Source organism: Fonsecaea monophora (assembly GCF_001642475.1).
Source record: "Fonsecaea monophora strain CBS 269.37 chromosome Unknown Scaff75, whole genome shotgun sequence".
Classification (NCBI taxonomy): Eukaryota; Fungi; Ascomycota; class Eurotiomycetes; order Chaetothyriales; family Herpotrichiellaceae; genus Fonsecaea; species Fonsecaea monophora.
In genome coordinates this window covers 1-19,896 of record NW_019174006.1, presented here as the reverse complement: position 1 = coordinate 19,896, position 19,896 = coordinate 1, and the positions used below count along the sequence as shown (strand labels likewise).

Below are 19,896 nucleotides of genomic sequence, written 5' to 3'. Positions count from 1 at the left end.
TCAAGCGATTGGTAAATCGAACGGCCCCATGGCAAGCGGCTTCCGATGCAAGCAGGGCTACCAGGTCCAGAATTTATTAGGGCACCAGAGATTACCAATAGGGGCCAAGAGTGCCTAGAACCGGGGGGCCTTCTGCAGGCTAAGTCACTTCCCTTCCCCCGAGAACTGCCCGTCGGTGTCCCAATCACGAGACCGCAGTTTAGACTCTCCGTGGAAATCACTTTCTAAGTCGCCGCACCTCGCGCTCCAACCCACCTTGGTCTAAGCAAAAGCACATGTGAGAACATGTCCAACAATGCGCCGACACCCACGCGGGGAGGCTTGTCGCTCTATGCGAACCTCCTTGACCCGAATAATGCTGGCCCTGGCACCATCTCCAGTGCACCGGTCTCCTACAAGCCGGTCGAAAGCTCTCCCGAACAGGATGAGGCTGTCAAGCGACAGCAAGCACTCGCTGGTACATTCTTCGTCGTAAGAACCTAGAGGTTTGCTGAATAGATCTGCTCACGTTTTTGCGCCATGCTCTCGCGTGATTTACAGCCTCCCTAAGATTCCAACCTACCAAGAGACCCCAGATCGCTGCGCAAAAGGCAAAAGCAAAAGCCATCGCCAGTAAATTCGGTGTCCCTCCAGCGGCCAGTACTACAACCTCCACAGTCGAAGGCGCCGCAAGTGCTGCCACAGAAACTTCAGTGCCGCAACCACCTGCGCCCAAGACCACTCTTGCGGACTGGACAGCTACGGCGTCGGACGACGATGACGTGAACAATTTCTACGCTGGGAAGCGCCAGCGAGGAGGTCGTAAGAAACGCAAAAAGAACAAGGCAGCAGCAGAAGTGACTCAGAATTGGGACGACATCTACGATCCGAGCAGACCCAACAATTACGAAGAATACAAGCACAGCGAGGAGAAGATCCGCGAAGTCAGGGAGTGGAAGGACCTCCTCTACAGACACCGCATAAGGCAGAGGAGTTATAGTGACTCCGAAGACGATGACTACCATCGCCCCATGAACAGTAAGGAAAGAGGGTTTGGACGGGTTTGGAACTTACTGATATTGTGGCAGAACAATTCGCTCCGCCTTCCATGTCTTTTGCTCCTCCACCTAACCTGAATGACGACAGCCCTCCTCCACCGCCACCACCTGTCGAGATTCCGGACGATACAACTGGGGAAGACGCGTATCTGAGACGAATGCGCATGAGTCAAGGCCAGCCGCCAGTTGTTCCTTCGCCTCCAGCAGACATCCCACAACCTGGTCAGATTTCCAGGGCACCAGTACGGTATACCTTACCCACTGCACCAGAAGACCTTTCAGCATCTGGACCAAACCAGGGACATGATGTTGCCGAACCTGAAGCAGGTGTTGATGAAAATGGCGATGATGACGAACCACGATCCAAACGTCCTGGGCAAGTGGGATTTGCTGAACGTCTGATGGCGAAATACGGCTGGAGCAAGGGTCAAGGCCTCGGAGCTCACGGCACTGGGATCATCAACCCCTTATATGCGAAGGCCGACAAACGCAAGAAGAAATCGGATGCAGAAGGTGGTGGCTTTGCTACTCCGACAAGTACCGGTAAGATTCTCGGTGGTAACAAATCAAAGACTGCCCTTGTCGAGGAAGAAGGCAAGTTTGGAGCAATGTCTGAAGTGATTCGCCTTGAGGGCATGTTGAACGGCCTAGATCTCGACGACGAACTCACTCAGGGAGAGGGCGGTCTGCTGCAAGAAATTGGGGAGGAATGTGGAGACAAATACGGTAGTGTCGAGAGAGTCTACATCCATCGACCAGAAAGTGAAGAGGGCGAGGCATTGGTGTTTGTACAGTTTGTGAGCCAGCTCAGTGCTCTGCGGGCAGTCAATGCTTTGGAAGGGAGAATCTTTAACGGCAATCCCATCAAGGCCAAATTCTGGTCCAAGGAGAAATTCGATGCGGCGGAATATGTCTAAAGGCATAGAATTTTTGTTGAAACGGAGAAAATTGCTTGTGATGGATTACCGATTGGAGTCACTGGGTAGCCATTGATTGCAGTTGACCATGTTCCATGCGAACGTTTGGAGGAGCAATAGGCGTGCGAGGTGGGTTGGTCTATCGTTGAGTGGCGGAAACGCGGTCAGGGGCCACAGGGGCGCGAGGAGCCAATTGCATCATCGCTGGACTGTTCTCTGCCTGCATGTTATTAAACCACCTCCATAAACCAGAAAGCCAGTTCCCAGATTCCATTGCTTCTCCTCGTAGAAACCTCTCAGGCCCGCCCAAGATGTCAGGACGCGATGCCATAAATCGAGCATTTGCTAACAATTCGCAACTACGAAAGAGGATCTTTGACGCCATCGGTGAGTGTCCAGTGTGAGATCCATCCCACGGAGGTACATTGTTAATGTGATGCCGCAGACGCAACTCCGCAGCATGCGCCCCTTTTCGAGGACATTGCATCCTACCACCTCCATTCACATCAAGTGAACGGCTCTGCACAGGACGAACCCGCGTCCAAGAAGCGCAAACTCCCGGACGGCTCCTCTCTTCCCCTCGCGCAGACGGCGCAGAAAAATGATCAACCGCGCGAGGTGGTCTTTGAAGCAAGAGACATCTCATTCTCACTACCACAACGCAAAAAGCTACACCTGGGAATCGCGCAATATGGGGCCGACATCAACGGCACGGACACAAAATTTGCCATCTACACCAGGAATCCTGCCAGCAACGAGGTGGAGATGGAAGTGCCCCTGGACCAGGTCACCTACGCCCTGAGACTGCCCGTACCTGAGAAGGCCGCGAAGCAATACAACTTTGTGTTACTCCTGAAGCCAGACTCGAACAACAACACCGACGCCATCATCTGGGTTGTCAATGACGGCCCGCTCAAGTCGTGTCACATCCCCAGCAGTGACCTTGCTAAAATCGCCCCTGGCCCTGATGACGTGCTCGAAAACGCGCTGGGTTATCTGCTGCAAAAGAGCGGGAAAAGCCTCACACTCCCTACCGCGGAGGAATTCTCCAGTGCCAAACCCGAATCCCATCGAAAAGGCGATAAGGCGTATCATGTCAAAGCCTTCCGCGGGAGCAAGGACGGATACCTCTTCTTTTTGAGCAATGGCATTTTCTTTGGATTCAAGAAGCCACTCTCTTTCTTTGCGTTTGAAGACGTCGAAAGCATTTCTTACACGTCCGTGCTGCAGAGGACATTCAATTTGAACATCGCCTATCGAGCCAGCTTAGTGGATGGGACTAACAGTGAAGAAATTCAGGAGGTCGAGTTTGCCATGTTGGATCAGGCTGATTTTCCGGGGATTGACGCCTACGTTAAGCGGCATGGTCTACAGGATGCCAGTCTTGCCGAGTCGAGGCGAGCAAAGAAGCTCAATGCGACGGCCAACGGCAAGAGTGCAACACAGAACGGTGATGGAGGCAATGCAGAAGGTGACGAAGACGACCGAACCGAGTTGGAAAAAGCCCAGCAACAGCTTGATGAGGAAGAGGACGAGGAAGAGGAAGACTACGATCCGGGAAGTGAAGGGGAGAGTGAAGGTAGTGGCGCTTCGGACGAATCGGACGACGAGTATGATCGAGAGTATGAGCGGGAGAGAAAGAAGATGAAGGGACGGGATCTGATCAAGGAAGAACTCGGCAGTGAAGCAGAGGACGTGAGTGTGACAGAAGACGAAGAAGACGATGGAGAAGGAGATGAAGAAGGCGACGAAGGCGAAGAGGGCGACGAAGCAGGAGACGAAGAGGATGAGGAAGCACCCGGCGACGAAGACGACGGCTATGACGAGGAACACGTGTCCGACCAAGTCCCCATCCACGAGAAGAATGTCGCCGTGTCAGGAGGAACAGAAAACCATAGCGCGAACTGGGGCTATGAAGAGGGCATGCCCGACCCTGACGACGAGGATCAATTGTGATGATGATGACAATGATAGACGACGATGTCGATGTCGATGTCGATGCCGATGCCCGATCTGCTGTTTTATATATGTGTCCGTATCCCGGAGTGAGAAACATATAATATCTATCGCCGATCCAAGGCTTTTGAGAATATGTCCACGCAGCCAGAAGCAGGGTATCGTGAAAGCAGGGCATCGTGACTATGGTATACCAGTGCCTACCCAAAGAGGGCCGCAGGGCGTAGTACCGAGTGAGTTGAGTTTGTGAGTGACTGAGTATGCTGCCCGAGGCCATATATCATGAATGATATTTGTACTATACAAAAAAGCCTTGATCCCACTTATCGTTCAGCCCGGATTCACAACCAAAAGTGCCTGGTGCCGAGTCAGTGAGAATGAGTAGTGAGATGAGTTTCGCGCAATCGCGCAGTTCATTATCCAATCACATCAATCCGATCCAAATCTATCAATGCGAATTTTCCCAGCAGGCTGATTTTCGAGCTGTTAATACATATATGCATTGACACGAAGAAGGAGGAACACCCGGGTATGTGCATAGATAGCAAGAAGTAAAGCCACCGGGACTAGGTCCCTCACTGACAGCAGAAGACGGCCACCAAAAAAAAAACTGGTAGAGAAAGAGAATTCGAGGAAAAGAAGATAAAAAAGTGTTGATGTAGCGCTCAACCATATCAATCAATGCGCGACAGCGCGACAGATGAGCAGGTGACAGGTCAACAAGATCGACATCACAAAAGTCCCGCTTCGCGCAACTTGGCCCTGAGCACCAGTGCCAGGGTGGCCTGCAATGACACGGCGACCACGAGGACGAAACACACGGTGCGCCAGCCCCGCGGATGGATCCAGCCGACGTTGCCCTCGAGGGCGCTGACGGCGAAGAGCATAAAATTGAAGCAGCCGTGGAAGAGGACCGGATCGCGCAGGATCGACCAGGTGGTGAGGATGCTGGCGAGAGTGCTGTGTTGTCCTCCTTTTCCAAGGCTATCGTGGCGTGCGCGCACGAGCATGTTGGCTCCGATCATCGCTGCGGTCATGCAGTGTCCCGGTGTGCCTATCACTGCTCTCTCCACGGCCGTCAGGAGAGCGATGGCACCACCTCCCGCAGAGGAACCAGAACCACCGCTATCTTTGCGCTGGCGGGCAGCACCGGCCAGGAAGGTCATGTTTTCCACCGTGGCGAAGCCCAAGGCCGCCGCAACGGCAACGGTCATGTAGTCACGGTCATTGATGACGTCTCCGGCACCGTGGGAGGATCGCTGCGCCCAGCCAAGCATCGTTGTGATAGCAATGTACTTGATCGACTCCTCCACCAGGCCCGCAACCACGAACGCGAAGAGCATCATAAACACCCAATACGCCGGGCGATGGGACATTTCCCGCCGTCTCTTCCAGTGAGCTTCGTCTATGATGTCGTCTTCAGTTTTGACCGTCTCGGCGAGATACACCACCGCATTGGTGTGGCCGCTGAAGCAGAGCACGGCGAGGAGGTAGGCGAGGACAGATTGCGCGAGCATGGCGACGGTTATGCCCACGGTGCCACCCAGGATGAAGGTCCAGACGAGGATGCTGGTGTCGGTTCGCTTTTGGTGGTCTCGACTGGTCTCGCGAGAATAGAGGTAGACAGTAGGCAAACATATCAGGAGCAGCCCGACGAGGATGGGCAATTTCGTGCGTGCGGCCACCAAAGAGTGTAGTTTCGAAAGCAGAGAGTCCTCTTGCGCAGGAGGTTGAATAGTGGCATTTCCGGTAAAGCCATCCTGGCTGCGAGGGTCTGGTGAGGTAGACCGCTTGCGCACTATTAAGGGTTGTGTATCACTCATGATGAAGTTGGTCAATTTTCATTCGGGTCGCAACGCATGGCTGATGGACCGAAATCCTCGACAATGGGATCGAGCGATTTGCATCTTTATGAGGAAAAAGGCAGACCATACCGAGGGTTTGAGAAAACAACGAAGCGATGCTTTTCCGCCTTGTCGCTACTATTGATCAAAAGGAGGTCCACAGTTTGTTGCCAGCCTCGTGATCGTATTCGTGATCGTATTCGGGTCTTGGCACCGTCCCTGGGCGAGTCTCGTTTGCGACGAGGTGTGGGGGTCTGCTCCTTACCCATCGCGCCACTCAGCCTCGCGCTCACACTGCGGGGCCATTCATTATCCTTCTCGCCGAAGCGATGAGATCCGTGGTCAAGTCATCGGCCGTCTGCCTCTGGAGTGCCTTTGCAGAGATCTCCTCGACCAGAAGCCTCCCAAAGTCTCTGGCCCACCAGACGCGGCGGCCGAGTCTCTCAACCAGCGCGCCCCAGTGCATCAACACCAGCAGCGCGACGTGATCATTAGCCCTGATGGCGTAGACATAGTCCTCGCCGGCCATATTCAGCCAGCCCAACACGTAGCCTTGATAGTCGAGATCTTTGCCCTGGCCGACACATTTGGCGAAGCATTCCTCGAGCATGGTGATGGCCTTCTTGCACGCTTCAGAGTGTGCGGCGTGCTGGACCTGGTGCTGGCAGCATTCGTCCACGGTCGAGTTGATTCTCCGCGTATTGGCCGTCTTCAGTTGGGACAGGGCAACAGCCGTGTCGTCGTCCAACGGCGATCGAGGTAGCATCTCGAAAGGGATGAGTTTCTGTATGTAGGAATTCTGGGCCAGGTATTGCTCTGCCGTGTCGCCGAGAACGGTGCTGCATCCGCGCAGCAGCTCAAAGTGCGTCAGCGTGTTGAGCACCATACTGTCGTCGTCATCGCCGCCACCGCCGCCTTGAGAGCCACAGGCCAACTCAACCATGAACTGCGACGACGCCAGCGCGAGCACCATGAGCATGAGAGAAAAGCACAGCAACACCTCGCAGGTTTCCTTGTCGGAGATTCCTTGGTGCTGCTGGAGCCGACGGCGGAAGCTGTTGAGCGCATGGGTCTGGTACTCGACGGCCACGGCGAGGTATTTCGCCCGGTCTGGCGATCCAGAGGCGGCTGAGCAACAGCTGGCCGAGTCGAAGGCGGCCAGGGCGAAAAGGCCCGCGCGGAGGAAATCGTGCTGCAGCGACCACCGCGGCACGGCGATCTGCCAGATATAATCATCCTCGGCCACCTTGCTGCACAGGCTCTTGTAAGTCACCGTCGACCAGCGATGCATGAGCTGGAGGTCCAGCAAGCCAGCCTCATTCGGGAACGGCGGCGGCGGTTCCTCTTCCGTTGCCGCCACCGGAGCCCCACGATCCAATAATGGCGGATCTTGCGCCTGTGCAAGGCTGTTAGAGTCTGGACTCGCATAGAGGTACTCGCATGCTGTTCCCCTAAGTTTGCAGCGGCCACAAGGGGGTCCCGTCTGGGTGCATTTGACATGGGCCCGTTTGCAGGTTAGGCAACCTCGGCGCGACTTTTGATGCGAGCGTCGTGGAGGCATCAGGGGAAGGGAGCCTTTTCGATTGCTCGATAACGAAACAGAAGAGGAGGCACAGTCAAGGGAAATGGCGCTGACTGACTGACTGGGGTGGGTGTGGAAGTGGGAAAGAGGATCGTGTACGAGGTAAACCAAGCATCAAGTCGCTGGGGAACGAAAACAAAAGGTACGAATACGATCACGATCACGAGGTGGAGTCGCCGCTGGTGCCGCCACATCGCAGGCAACGAATCAATTAGTGTAGTTTATACCGCAGTTCCTCTTCACAGTCTCACACCCGAGACCAAGCACGATTTCATCATGCGGATCACAAAACCCAGGGGTATCAGTGCCATGGAGGCAGTCCGTCTCGAGAACAAATATATCATCACCGCTGCCGCCCTGCGCTCCAGCCTTTCCTGCGTCCAGCACCCAACATCTCCCAAAAGCAAATGGCCCTACATCCACCTAAGAAAGTCGTTTTTCAATCAGCAATGCCAGTACTTTTAACACCTTCTCCTCTCGTCTTGTCAAGGCTGCGTCTCAAGCCTGGACTATCGACACTCGACCTCGGACTACCATCTCAGCCACTCCAGAACTTTACCGAACTGCGACAACAATTCAGCCGCCCAGCATCATCATCCACCCACACTGAGCAGCCACCCAATCCCAACACCAAGACGTCTCAATCGAGTCAAAGTCGGCCGAACCCTTCTTACCCTTCGTTCAGCTTATCACATCTGGGTGCCTCTCGCGCCGTCAAGATCACTGTGATCGCTTCTCTGATGGTGTTTGGGACGTTGGAGACAATCTTTTGGATACAGACCTTGTGGAGGCACTTTGGCCCAACTCCCCAATCTTCCGACCCTTCGTCGTCAAATCCACAGTCCGAATGATTGAGACGGTGGCCGGTAGAAGCAGGTTCTGTAGGGATCCGACAACGTGTCATTGTATAGTCTCTCTGCTTCCCTCGCAAATCCATCACCTCCAATTTTGATAGACTGATATTGAGAGTCCGATGGTAGGCTGGGTACCACCCTGGAACGCCAAAGCTGGTCTCGAAATTGCATGTTCTATTCACCATCGATCGGAATTTTGCCCTTCTTCCTGTTGTTCTCGATTTTCTCCAGCAGTTCCACGACGCGGAATGGCTTGGGGAGGATGTCATCGACACCTGCCTCAAAAGCCGCATCAATCTGCTCTGCCCGGGCGTTCGCGGTGATCGCAATGATGTGGATATGTCGCCTCAACTTTCCCTTTCGCTCCAGCTCCCGTATGCGCTTGGTACACGTTAAGCCGTCCAACACCGGCATCTCCACGTCCATCAATATGCAATCGATATCAACGTCCAGGTTGGATGAAGGAGTCTCGACCATTTGGATCGGTCGATAATCGTGCCACGCCCTTGTTCGGGGGAGGAAATCCAGGGCCTCAATTCCGTGATTCGCATTGTAAACTGTGCAACCTCCCCTTTCGAGCTGTTTGGTGAGGACCTGCGCATTGATGATGTTGTCTTCAACAAGAAGCACAGAAGGCGGCCGCTCGGTTGGAGTGATGCTGGGAGATCCTCTAACCGGAATGTCCGCCTTGAGAGCGGTAGACGTACGCCGCGGCATCGATGATGAGTCTGGAGCTTGGGGCACCCGCACATCGTCGTCAGGAGCGGCTGCTCGGCGTGCTTGTACGTAGAATGCAAAAGTGCTGCCTTTGCCCCTTTCAGTGATCACTCCAATTTCGCCTCCCATGTTTTCGGTAAGTTCGCGAGAGATGAAAAGCCCAAGACCAGAGCCACCATATTTGATATGCGTCTTCTTCGTCCCTTGCTGAAATCTATGGAATAGTCGAGCCATCTCCTCCTGTTCCAAGCCCCTGCCTGTATCCGAGACCGAGAAAAGTAGATTTACCGGCTCGCCTTCTGCCCACTGAGGAAACTGTATAGGTGGACGCTTCTGTTTCTTCGCAGGAAACCAAACGATATTGTCCATGTGCGGCGGCTGGCCGATGAAAACTGATCGTCGGATAGTGATTTTGCGGACAGCTTCGAGTTTTGTGAATTTGATTGCATTTGTTAAGAGGTTGATGAATATCTGCGTCAGCCGCACTGGATCTACACAAACCCAGTCGACGTTGTATCGCTCCAATGTGTCGTCTGCAGCGCTTTCAACAGTGATCGAATGTGTATTAAACTCTGCTCGAAACATGGTCAACACCGACTCGACCACAACATGTGGTTTGGTCACAACTGGGGTGATGGAGAGAAGCTGAGAGTCCAATTTTGACAGTGTTAGAACATCATCGACAATACGTTTCTGGTGTGAAGCACACAGCAATATTGTCTTTGCATATTCGACATTATCCTTGAGCAGCTGGTGTGTGGCCTCTGGTGACCGATCTGACGAAGTCCAGTCGTCTAGAGACGCAGCAATCCCATCTGCAAGCTGGGTAATTGCCCCCAGAGGATTCCTCATCTCGTGAGACACGAAATCAATGAATGCCTCTTGTAACTTTCGTGCCTCGGTTGCCTCGAGAGCCAGGCGACTCTGAACTTCTTCTGTCCACTTGGTTTTGCTAATGTCTGTGACACAGCAGACAATGCTTTTGACCTTTCCATCCTCGAGAGTTGGGAATGCATGTAGCATCAACCAACAAGATTCTTCGCTCGGACATGGATTTCCAGCAGTAGCTGGAGGCTGCCACGTTTTTCGTAGTCGCAGCTCCTGGCTGACGGGCTGAAGATCCTTGAGCAGTTCGTGCCACACTCCCATCATATGGTCTTTTTCACTGGGATGGAGAGGCTCAAGGAAAGAAAACTCGTATCTGTCTTCGAGGGAGTGACCAGTCATCTCGTAGTACTCTGTGGATATCTGTAAGCGTATATTGCAAGTTCACAGAGCGAACAAAACGACGACTTGGATACGAGGTGGCATTCACGATGATCTTTTGAAAAGCAGAATACTCACGTCGATTGGCCCATATGATATTTCCGGCAGGAGTAAGACGAATCATACCCACTGGGCCATGTTCAGCAATCTCTCTGATCTGCCGCTCCCTTTCTTGAAGCTGTAGAGTGAGTCTTTCAGCGCGCTCATATGCTTCTTCACGGTCGACAGCAAAGGCAATGGTGGCAGATGCTTGTCGACACAAGGATTGTATGAAAGCTTCATCTTCTTTCTGATAGTTTCTCCTCGGATTGAGGCCAAACACGACCACACCCAGCAGTCTGCTGCTGACAGAAACAGGTATCAGTGCCATGGATATTGGGGTATCACCGTAGCCACGCCAATCGAACCCTTCCAGGAATTTTCTAGGGAGGGTGTTGTCCAGATGATGGAGTATAATCGGTTTATTTGTGGCTTTCAATCGGCGATAATAGAATAGAAATCCTGCGGACCCTTCGTAAATATCCACGTACTTGGGAACCAGAGGATGTCCACCTGGCGGTAATCCCAACGATTGTTGTAAAGTCAGCTTGCAAGATGAGGTATCATCTTCAGCCGAGTATGCGAAAGCCATGGGGAAGTCATGTGGGTTCTCTTTCAAGGCTTGGAAAAGATGCTCCCAAACCGACCCATTCGGATCTGTTGGCGGTGCGCTGATTGAGTAAAGCATCTTCGACCTCCTTTCCCTCACCTTTTCATTGGTAATCTCGGTTGCCCGGTTGTAAAAGCCGTTTACTTTGCCCTGCTCATCGAGGATAGGCAGTAGGGTTCCGTTCCAAAAACTCTCTTCAAGACGCCCGTTAGGCTGTTGGGGAAACAAGGTCAGCTCCATGCTCTTCATGGTGCGACTGTTGTCTTGCATCACCCTATAAAAGCTTTCCAAGGTCGACCATGATTGTTCCCATATGTCCTTGAAAGGTTTTCCTTGTATTTCGGACTGAGTGTTGAGCCTCTGGCACACGTCGTTGTATGCCGTTAAATTGAAGCAAGCAGAAAAAGAAGGCCCCCAGTAGACAACGGCGGGCGAGTTATCAGCCAGTACAAGACTGACGACCGTCCTTAGAGAAATTGGCCAGGTGTCCAAAGGCCCAAAATCGGTCGAATTCCAGTCCACGCTGGTCAAGAACCAGTGTACATTTTCATTACGGGGGAGATGGCTTGTCCAACTCTTAGTGTCTGGTTCTTCATTCAATGAACAGCGTGACGGGCGCTGTGGTAGCTCGGGCTTTGAACGCGCAATTCGAGGTGTACGAGGTGTACACGGTGTCCAACGACCCGTTGACCTGTCCAAAATTGCTTCAGAAGACTGGAGGTGTTTGTCTGATGCATTCGAGTCAAGTTGGATCAACAACTGCTCTTTACCGTCTTGGTCGATAATAGACGATATACCCAGCTGTTCCAGTGTCCAACAACGAGACTGCGGGTTAGGGTGAATTAACGATTCTCCCGAATCCATTTTCGGGAAACACTTTCACCAAGCCTCGACATTTCCAATAATCATGGCCTGAGTCGGAAGCCGGAGGCGCACTGGCCACTCCCCAATGCTCAACACGATTGTCCAATTGCGGTAAAAAGCAGTGCACCTTAAAAATCCGAAAGGAAACAAATGGAATTGCTTTCCAAGGATGGAAAAAACAGCACCGCAGCGATGATTGGCAAAAGCGAAAAGGCGAGAGAGTAAGAGACTCCCATCTTTCAGGCTTTGCTGAGAAACAAGGAAAGTGTGGTCCATGATGGCATCGAATTTGGGGTATTTTTCCTTTCGGGAAGTCTCGTTTCCTGCAACGGTAGAGTGAAGAAAGGCAATTGTAGTCGCCATCTGCCACAGTGGGCACGGGCCATAGGCCAATTAGGTAGTCGGTGCAAAAAGCTCATCCCGTTTCATGATGGGGATTGGCATCGAACTGGAGCCGCCATGATTGCTCGAGGAGGTGAGACCTTTGAAGACCTAAGCCATGATCGTCGCTTATGATACGGAGGAGGGAGTAGGTTGAGGTGCTTAGCTTCGAGTTTGAGCCTGGCATGCCTGAACTACCGGGGAACCATGAGATAGCCTGCGCCACACTTTACTCAGATGCCCGTGTTCCCGCCCATATGGACGACCTGGGATCTGCTGAGCCCGCGGGCCAGTCGCTTAGCGCTCCCTGCCTAGTTGCATGGCATGTATCTCAAATTTTTCTTCTCACTTGGCAGTATGGCAACATCCAGCTATTTATCATCCTTAGTTACTCGTAGAAAACCTTGCGGTGGCGATAGATACCAGCAGACCTCAAGTGTCGTTGCCTCGCGCATCATCTTGATGAGGCTGTAGTGCTGCAGGCATTTAGATGCCTTGGAGGTGAGCAGTCGAAGGATTTTGTGATGAGCCGGATTAGAATGGATCTCGTGTCTGTTCGGACAGCTTTGGCGAGGCTTATAGGACAATCTCGTCAGGTATTCATCAAGGGATATGCCCACGAGGCATTCCGGTGAAGATGGGCGAATCAGTTTGAGGAAGAACAGCAGAGACTTGAGACATATGCAGAAGGAATTACCAAGTGAAAGACGTGATGCAACATTGCGAAGCTGCAGCCTTGTGTTACACCCCGAAAAGGAAACGCTCCGTCCCTTTGCGAGGTACATGTACAAGTGCAACAGGTACAACAGGTACAAGTACGAGGTTTCAAGTACCTTGAAGCGACTACCTGGATACCAGTACCCAAACCCCTCAGCTCTTCTCGGCTGCGAGAGACTTTCCAGGACTCTACCAGTACAACGTAACATTCAACACCCACAACCAGATCGGGAGATTTGTGCCATCACTCACTTTCTGCTGACCATCTACCTCCTTCACCGCATATTAGATGGTCGAGGCCAAGAACAAGCTGACGACTTTTGACGACTTCGGGGCTCGCTTCTTCGAGACAAAGAGACCGTTGCAACTCGGAACATGTACCGAGTGGGAGCAGATAGGTAGATATATCTCACTGCTCTGCGGAACGCCTAAACAATAAATGCTGACATCTCTCCTCAAAGTCCAGATAAAATGCCATGGCTTCTGTACCTGTCGCTATGGTCCAAGTCCAAACTTCATATCTCTACTGAGTAGAAATCTATCCATCTATCGCACCTCGAGGACACGTCAAGCCCATTTATACCCATAAAACGGGTCTGTTGCAACACCGATCCTCCCACTCTTTGATCTTGTGGCAGCAGTAGCCCGCATCTAGGTCCAGACCATGGCAGCAAAAGATAAAGGACCTGTGGCATACCACTCTGGCAACATCTTCACGGCAAGCAATCATGGAGACCGCGTCGAGGCATTCATAGTCTCAGCAAGCGGCGAGTTTACGGCCGTCGGAACCAACAGTGACATTCTAGACATCGCACGCCGCGAGAATCTTCCCACATTTGACCTACAGTCGCGCTTTGTGATGCCGGGTATTCACGATGCCCATGTCCATATTCTTGTCGCAGGGCTCTCTCGTCTCTCCAATCTGAAGCCAGGGTTCGACGTCACCACGTCCAACATCGCCGAGAGGCTCAAGTCGCCATCGTGCGCCTGTGAACACGCCCATGCATATGGAGACTGGATAGTTGGTGACCTCTACCGCATTGAGGATTTCGATCGAGAAGCCCTCGACCGTGAATTCCCCGATACTCCAGTCCTTTTGCGGGGAGGGGCAGGTCATGCAATGTTCCTCAATACCGCCGCTCTGGAGAGATCGGGATACAGCCTCACAGAACCTGACGGGCCACACAGCCATTTCTTCCGCCGCGCAGATGGCACCTTGACTGGTGAAATGACCGAGCTAGCCATGACCAAGGCGGCACTCGCGATGCCGAAACCAGAAATGGCACACATCAAACGCAGTATTCTGCACGCAGTGAAGCTGCTTCACTCGGTAGGAGTGACCAGTTTCCAAGAAGCGGCGTCGAATACGCTCATTCTCAAAGCACTAGGGGAGCTCGATGCTACTGGGGAGCTGAAAGTGGATGTGCAAACGCACATCGTATACAAGCCAGAGCAGCTTGCGGAAGAATGTCTCGAAACCCTGCACAAGACGCTTGATCAGGCGGACAGTTTACGGTCTCAACATGTCCAGACCAATTTCGTCAAATTCATGCTGGATGGTGTCCCGCTGCATCCGTACTACACGCACGCCGGTCTCACCGAGTCTGGAGCGATTGACGAGAGCAAGATACAGATCGACGACCTGGCCGAAGCCGTCTCGAAGATGGATGCGAGGGGCATGACATGTAAGATCCACTGCACAGGATTTGGCAGTACACGTCGAGCCTTGGATGTGTACGAGGCTGTAAGGAAGACCAATAGTCAAGGGCCAAGGCATGAAATTGCGCATTGCAGCGGTGTGCATGATGGTATGTCCCATATCTGGGATTGGTGAGAAGACTGCTAATGCAGGCAGATGATTATCCACGCTTCCGGCAGCTCAATGTCACCGCCGAGATGTCTCCCTCAACGTTCTTTGTTCATCCGCTCACCACCATGTCCAATGGCCTGATGGACTGGAGTTGGGGGAAGATGATCAAAAACGGAGCTCATCTGACGATTGGAAGTGACTGGGCCTTCCAAGACCCGTCCCTCCTACCTGCTTGCGCTCTGATTGCGGACAGCGTCGCAGCTGCGCTGCCAGCAACAGAGGCCGTGACAATTACAGCTGCCGAAGCAATCTGTAAGATGCTAACAGTCGCAGGTGCGATAGCAACGGGCCGAGAAGACAAGACTGGAACCATTGAGGTTGGAAAGAAAGCCAACTTCATAATGATCGACCGTGACCTGAGCAAAGGTGAATTCGATGGAGCTCAGGTCCTGGGCACTTGGTTTGAAGGCGAGAGAGTTTATGAGCGCCCTTGACAAGAGTCTCGGTTCATCTAGGCATCTCTACCGCGTGAGACGAAACTCATTTTGCCATGGTGTTTCAACTTGTCTCCTTTTCCTCTCTCATCCGTGCTAGAAATCCGAGGTAGAATTGGAGCCAGGCCGTAGTACCTGTTGTAAGTGCCTATACCATTGTAACAAACCGTAAAGCTGCGTCATCACATCAACGCACATTTAGCCTGATATTGTCGCGCTCGAAACTCGGATTTCGTTCGTTTCACCCTATCCCTCAGAAGTGATGTCCTGGATCTTTGGATAAGAGCGACAACATGAAGTACTATGTAGCAAGTCTGGCTGTGGCTGTCATGGCGGTTATCATCTGGACTCCTCTTTCCCCACCAGACGCAGGCTTTGAGCCGCAACCGGTTCTTGCGAAGGCCTACGCCCTCACTTCACGGTCCTGGGAGTTTGGAACGCTGACTGAAGCTCTTCTTGAGTTCTATGACGGCGACTTGACTGTCTTTGGGTCCCATCCATTTCCGCAAGGACAGATACCCAGGATCCCTGATCCCTCCAAAGTCGAAGGTCTTGCCTTTGCCAGAGGCGTGATATGGACCAATGGCTCAGATCTACTGGTCGACGGCGAAGGTAAGTTGTAATCGGTTCCTATTGGTCAATATGGGCGACGGAGTTGGCTCTGACTATGGCCTGGATCCCTCAGACTCACAAGGGGACAGGCTCAGCAGCGGATTCTGCGTCTCTTGGAACAGCCGCCTTACTTCTATCCCACCACAATGGGACCTACCTCGACGCTGCAAAGCGGCAGGCAAACTACCTCATGACAAAAGCCACACGGTTCAACGGTCATCTCATGTCGTCACCCATCTCACACCGCGAGGAGCCTCCTGAACTCTGGGGTGATTTCGTCTATATGGTGCCTCCATTCCTTGCATACTATGGTGTGGCTTTCCAGGACATGGAGATCTTAAAAACATCTGTGCAGCAATGTCAGCTTTACAACGTCGTTCTGAGGACGAGTATCTCGCTACAAGATGGACAGAATTGTCATGGCCTATGGAGGCATATTGTCTCAGAGCCCTCACAGCTGGAGCCCGGAATCTGCTGTACAGACCCAAATGTATGGCTTACTAGCAATGCATGGGCTGTAGCAGGAATGGCTCGGGTCTTGGCCACGATCTTGAGGTGGCAGCCTCCTTCAAACAGTGCAATCGAGAGGCTCCAATACCTTGAGTTCAGGGTCCGGAGCACAAAGGCACTGACAGGTATCATTGACGATATGCTGAAGTGTACCATGGCCCAGAGTCGAGATGAGAAGTCTGGTCTTCTGAAGAACTATCTGGACGGGCCATCTCATCGGTCTTCTCTCTGGGCTTATGGAGATGCTGCGGGCACTGCGCTGATGGCCTCCGCAGTCTATAGACTGGCAGTGCTCTTACCAGAGGTCTATGGAAGACCGCGCTTTCTTGACTGGGCTGAATTGAACCGTCATGCCGTAGCCCAGCATATCAACCAAGACGGCAGTGTTGATCCCGTGGCAGATGTCGACCACGTCCCAAGTACAAGCCCCGTCAATCAGACTAGTGAAGGTCAGAGTATGGCGATCCTGATGTACAGTGCGTGGCGGGATTGTATGGCTGCCGGAGTATGCGGCCGAAAGGTGCGCTTCTGGGATACGATACCGTGGAGACAGAATGTATGGTGGTGAGAACAAGGAGGGATCAAAGCTTCAGACCTTCAATTCAAGTAGCAAAGACATGTATTGTAGACAAGGCTGGCGCACCAGAGGATCACGGACTTTCTTCGTCGGTGGGATTCGGGGCTGCGACTTTGGATCGTAACAAGGTGGGGCGCGGATCGGGCTGGAAAGTCCAAATGCCAAGGCGAGGGGAACCCCTGGTGGCTCCCCCAGTTAGTTCTCTAGGTTTCTACTTGTAGGTGCTTCACATGGGCGTCCAGGCGTCCTCCAGTGCCTTAGGCTAGCCCGGGACGGCCGGGGGTCGTGAGTTCTCTGGGGCTTTCGCTGGGCCCTCTGATTAGCCAGCATTTTGCTGCCAGTGCGAGCCGCGCGGGGCAAGTTTCTCTCTAAGCAGCTGAATGACCGCATGCCCACCATTTCCAATATCATGCTGTGCCCGTGCCTGTGCATCCCACCAAATCCACTGCATGTACCTGTATGCGCAGGCACAACTCAATCACTGCCCACTGTCAAACTGAATTGCTGTCGACGGCAAAATTGAAGCCGACTCGCTTCTTGTTTCACGACACACTTTGTCCGCGACGCCTGACCTTCACGACGACTCTTGCCCACAGACACCTCTCGTGCGTGCCCGCTGCGCCGGTTGTACTGCTGCCCCTCCCCCAGATTACCAAAATTTGCCTCTGATGAACACCACCGACCATGTCTGATTCACCCATTACAACTGCGCCCGTCGGGCCTCAAGAGAAACCGATCCTGGACAAGCTGCTCCTGATCAGAGACAAGTTGCTCCTCCTCAAGCAAGACAAAAGCACCTATGTCAAATCCTCCGATGTCCTTCCCTTGTATGAGCAGGTCATTGAGCAAGTCTCGATCCTCAACTCTGTCCGAGGTCCGGAAATTTTACTGCAAAACCGAGTCGACACCGTCCTGGATGACTGTCTTCAACTTGTGTCCCTCTTCTTTATGGCGGTGGGACGGAACAACGAAGCGCCTGCGCTCTACGCCATGACCGGAAACATCACGCGCCTGTGTCAACACCTCAAAGAAGCTGCGTTTTATAGCAAGAGAGACTTGACCAGTTTGGAACACACACTTGAGAAGATGCAGATCACTCTCGACCACGGCAAGGAGAAGTACTCCAATCACTTATTGACGCGCATCCAATATCGCCTGGAGGTTTGCCGGGAAATGCTGCAGGAACTGCGCAACTTCCTTTCTACACTCTCACCGGAAATGACCCCAATTTGGGAGAAACTGGTCTCTATTCTCCGAGCTATTGCGGCCTTGAACACCAGGAGCAAGGTACTTCCTCAAATCGAACTCTGTCACATTTCTATACTAAATCTTGTGTAGTTCAGCCAGAAAGATTTGAACGAACTGCGGGAGCAGCTTCTGCAGATCCAAGCAACCATGAAGGATGGAAAACTCCCGAGTGAACAAGGGGAAGTCAAGGGCGGGCAAGACTTGGTGGTACCTCTGCTTGAAAGGTGCCTCAAATTCACTGACATAGTCGAACAAAAGTAAGTTGCTTGTGCCCATTTTCCTTTTGGATTTTGTCGGCTAACCTCTTCGGACCAGGCAAGGCAAGATAGACGAGAGATTCCAAGATATTTATGATCAACTCCTGGAAATCCGCAATCAGCTCGATCGACTGACCATGACCCAAGCTTGGTCCCTCCGCGAAACCGACTTGTTTATGTGGCAGAGGAAGTTGGATCGCATTGACGATTCGAGACGAGATGGGAATTTCTTCGACGCCGAAGGCCACCCTGCGGACCTACACGCACAAAGAGTAAGATTTCCATATGTGAATCGGCCACAGTTACTGACCCGCATTGACAGACGTTGCTCTACCTGATCCGGCGAGGATATGCGTACATTTATCAGTTGCTGATCGCATCCGAGCCGGTTTCGGAAGCGCTACTTCCTATATACAACCAGCTTCTCACTTTGCGGAAATGTCTGGTCGAGGTCAAGAAGGCGGGGGGTGTTTCCAATCCCCGAGAATTGTATCCTTACAGCATGAAGCTCAACTCTATTGACAACATGCGGGTTGATGGGAAGTTCCAAATTGGCAATGATATCCCAGAGGGACAAGGCAGTGTGAACGATCTTCTCGCGGAATGTTATGATCTTGCGTATGAGTTGAGGACTGCAGCTGAGGAGGAAGCAGAGGGCGAGTAGCGGATGTGGAGGCTCGGTGACGGCATTAACGTCCAGACCGTTACGATATGGGGAGATGATTTTTTCCTACGCTTCTCAGACTGTTCTTTTCAGAGCTGGGGTGTCTTGTGCGCTGATGACCCAATTTCTTTTTTTCGGGGACCCGTTGCAATGAAGGCCAGGGTCCAGTACAGCTAGAGCTCTGCTTGAAGCTCTGCGAGTTTGTTGCGCGCGGAGTCGGAGACCGGAGCACGATTATTTGCTTTTCAGGCTGCTACACTAACACCTTTATATGGTAGTTTCGTATTGACCAACTAAGGGAAAAAGGCAGGCTGCCTCTACTTCTACTACTAGGTACGACGAGACATTGTGAATGTGCATGCGCGTGCTCCCTTGTCTCGGCAAGTCGAGACAGTTCAGTCAAAAGACCAAAATGACCTTGCCAGACGAAAAACAAGGCGACGGTCTGGACTTTTGGGGCTCGGCGCAGTACTACAGTGACTGAGTTGTGGCGGATCAGATGCTAAGAAATATTCAGCCAATGAAAATCTGCAAAGTATGGACTAACTGGGCGCCGGTTCAGGAAGTCTAGCCGTAGCAGACCTAGTGAAATGGTATATCGCTAGGGTCCATGTATCCACAATTTCAGCGGCAAAAATTGTTCCCCTTGGCGCTGGGACTCGTTGACTGGTGGTGGCACTTGCAGAGCAGATCCACGGGCTGGCCAGCGAGCGAGCAAACGAGCGAGCTACACCTACCTACATGGCTCGTTCCTCTTCCTTCGCCCAAGCCAGCCAGCCTGTCGATGCAGCCCAGATCCCACGCCGAGTGAGCGCCCGCGGGCGTCTGCGCTTATCGAGTGCCCAGCCATTTTCGATCTATCGAGCGAGGACTTGCTGATTCGATCTCCTCACTGGAAACAACTTCCGTGAGGGCTTGGCTTGGACGACCAACCCCCCCC

General features: G+C 52.7%; 8 protein-coding genes across 8 annotated transcripts; 5 read left to right on the top strand and 3 right to left on the bottom strand.

The window, feature by feature from the left end:
• Positions 1-285: 285 nt before the first annotated feature.
• On the top strand, positions 286-1,954 carry AYO21_08522 (hypothetical protein; the record flags this gene model as incomplete). The annotated part of the gene is made up of 3 exons (XM_022658465.1): positions 286-471; positions 576-1,017; positions 1,068-1,954. The coding sequence occupies 3 exons, from the start codon at positions 286-288 to the stop codon at positions 1,952-1,954; spliced, it is 1,515 nt and encodes a 504-aa protein (XP_022509175.1).
• Positions 1,955-2,265: 311 nt separating this feature from the next.
• Positions 2,266-3,910, top strand: AYO21_08521 (hypothetical protein; the record flags this gene model as incomplete). The annotated part of the gene is made up of 2 exons (XM_022658464.1): positions 2,266-2,341; positions 2,400-3,910. The coding sequence occupies 2 exons, from the start codon at positions 2,266-2,268 to the stop codon at positions 3,908-3,910; spliced, it is 1,587 nt and encodes a 528-aa protein (XP_022509174.1).
• A 731-nt stretch (positions 3,911-4,641) lies between these two features.
• Positions 4,642-5,733, bottom strand: AYO21_08520 (hypothetical protein; the record flags this gene model as incomplete). The annotated part of the gene is made up of 1 exon (XM_022658463.1): positions 4,642-5,733. The coding sequence occupies one exon, from the start codon at positions 5,731-5,733 to the stop codon at positions 4,642-4,644; it is 1,092 nt and encodes a 363-aa protein (XP_022509173.1).
• A 310-nt stretch (positions 5,734-6,043) lies between these two features.
• Positions 6,044-8,240, bottom strand: AYO21_08519 (hypothetical protein; the record flags this gene model as incomplete). Its single annotated transcript, XM_022658462.1, has 2 exons — positions 6,044-7,205; positions 8,011-8,240. 2 exons carry the CDS (start codon positions 8,238-8,240, stop codon positions 6,044-6,046), a joined length of 1,392 nt encoding a protein of 463 aa, XP_022509172.1.
• A 124-nt stretch (positions 8,241-8,364) lies between these two features.
• Positions 8,365-11,071, bottom strand: AYO21_08518 (hypothetical protein; the record flags this gene model as incomplete). The annotated part of the gene is made up of 2 exons (XM_022658461.1): positions 8,365-10,145; positions 10,252-11,071. 2 exons carry the CDS (start codon positions 11,069-11,071, stop codon positions 8,365-8,367), a joined length of 2,601 nt encoding a protein of 866 aa, XP_022509171.1.
• Positions 11,072-13,448: 2,377 nt separating this feature from the next.
• AYO21_08517 (hypothetical protein) lies at positions 13,449-15,088 on the top strand (the record flags this gene model as incomplete). The annotated part of the gene is made up of 3 exons (XM_022658460.1): positions 13,449-14,469; positions 14,546-14,592; positions 14,636-15,088. The coding sequence occupies 3 exons, from the start codon at positions 13,449-13,451 to the stop codon at positions 15,086-15,088; spliced, it is 1,521 nt and encodes a 506-aa protein (XP_022509170.1).
• Positions 15,089-15,381: 293 nt separating this feature from the next.
• AYO21_08516 (hypothetical protein) lies at positions 15,382-16,778 on the top strand (the record flags this gene model as incomplete). Its single annotated transcript, XM_022658459.1, has 2 exons — positions 15,382-15,700; positions 15,790-16,778. The coding sequence occupies 2 exons, from the start codon at positions 15,382-15,384 to the stop codon at positions 16,776-16,778; spliced, it is 1,308 nt and encodes a 435-aa protein (XP_022509169.1).
• A 693-nt stretch (positions 16,779-17,471) lies between these two features.
• On the top strand, positions 17,472-18,956 carry AYO21_08515 (hypothetical protein; the record flags this gene model as incomplete). The annotated part of the gene is made up of 4 exons (XM_022658458.1): positions 17,472-18,074; positions 18,126-18,292; positions 18,351-18,564; positions 18,615-18,956. The coding sequence occupies 4 exons, from the start codon at positions 17,472-17,474 to the stop codon at positions 18,954-18,956; spliced, it is 1,326 nt and encodes a 441-aa protein (XP_022509168.1).
• Positions 18,957-19,896: the final 940 nt, after the last annotated feature.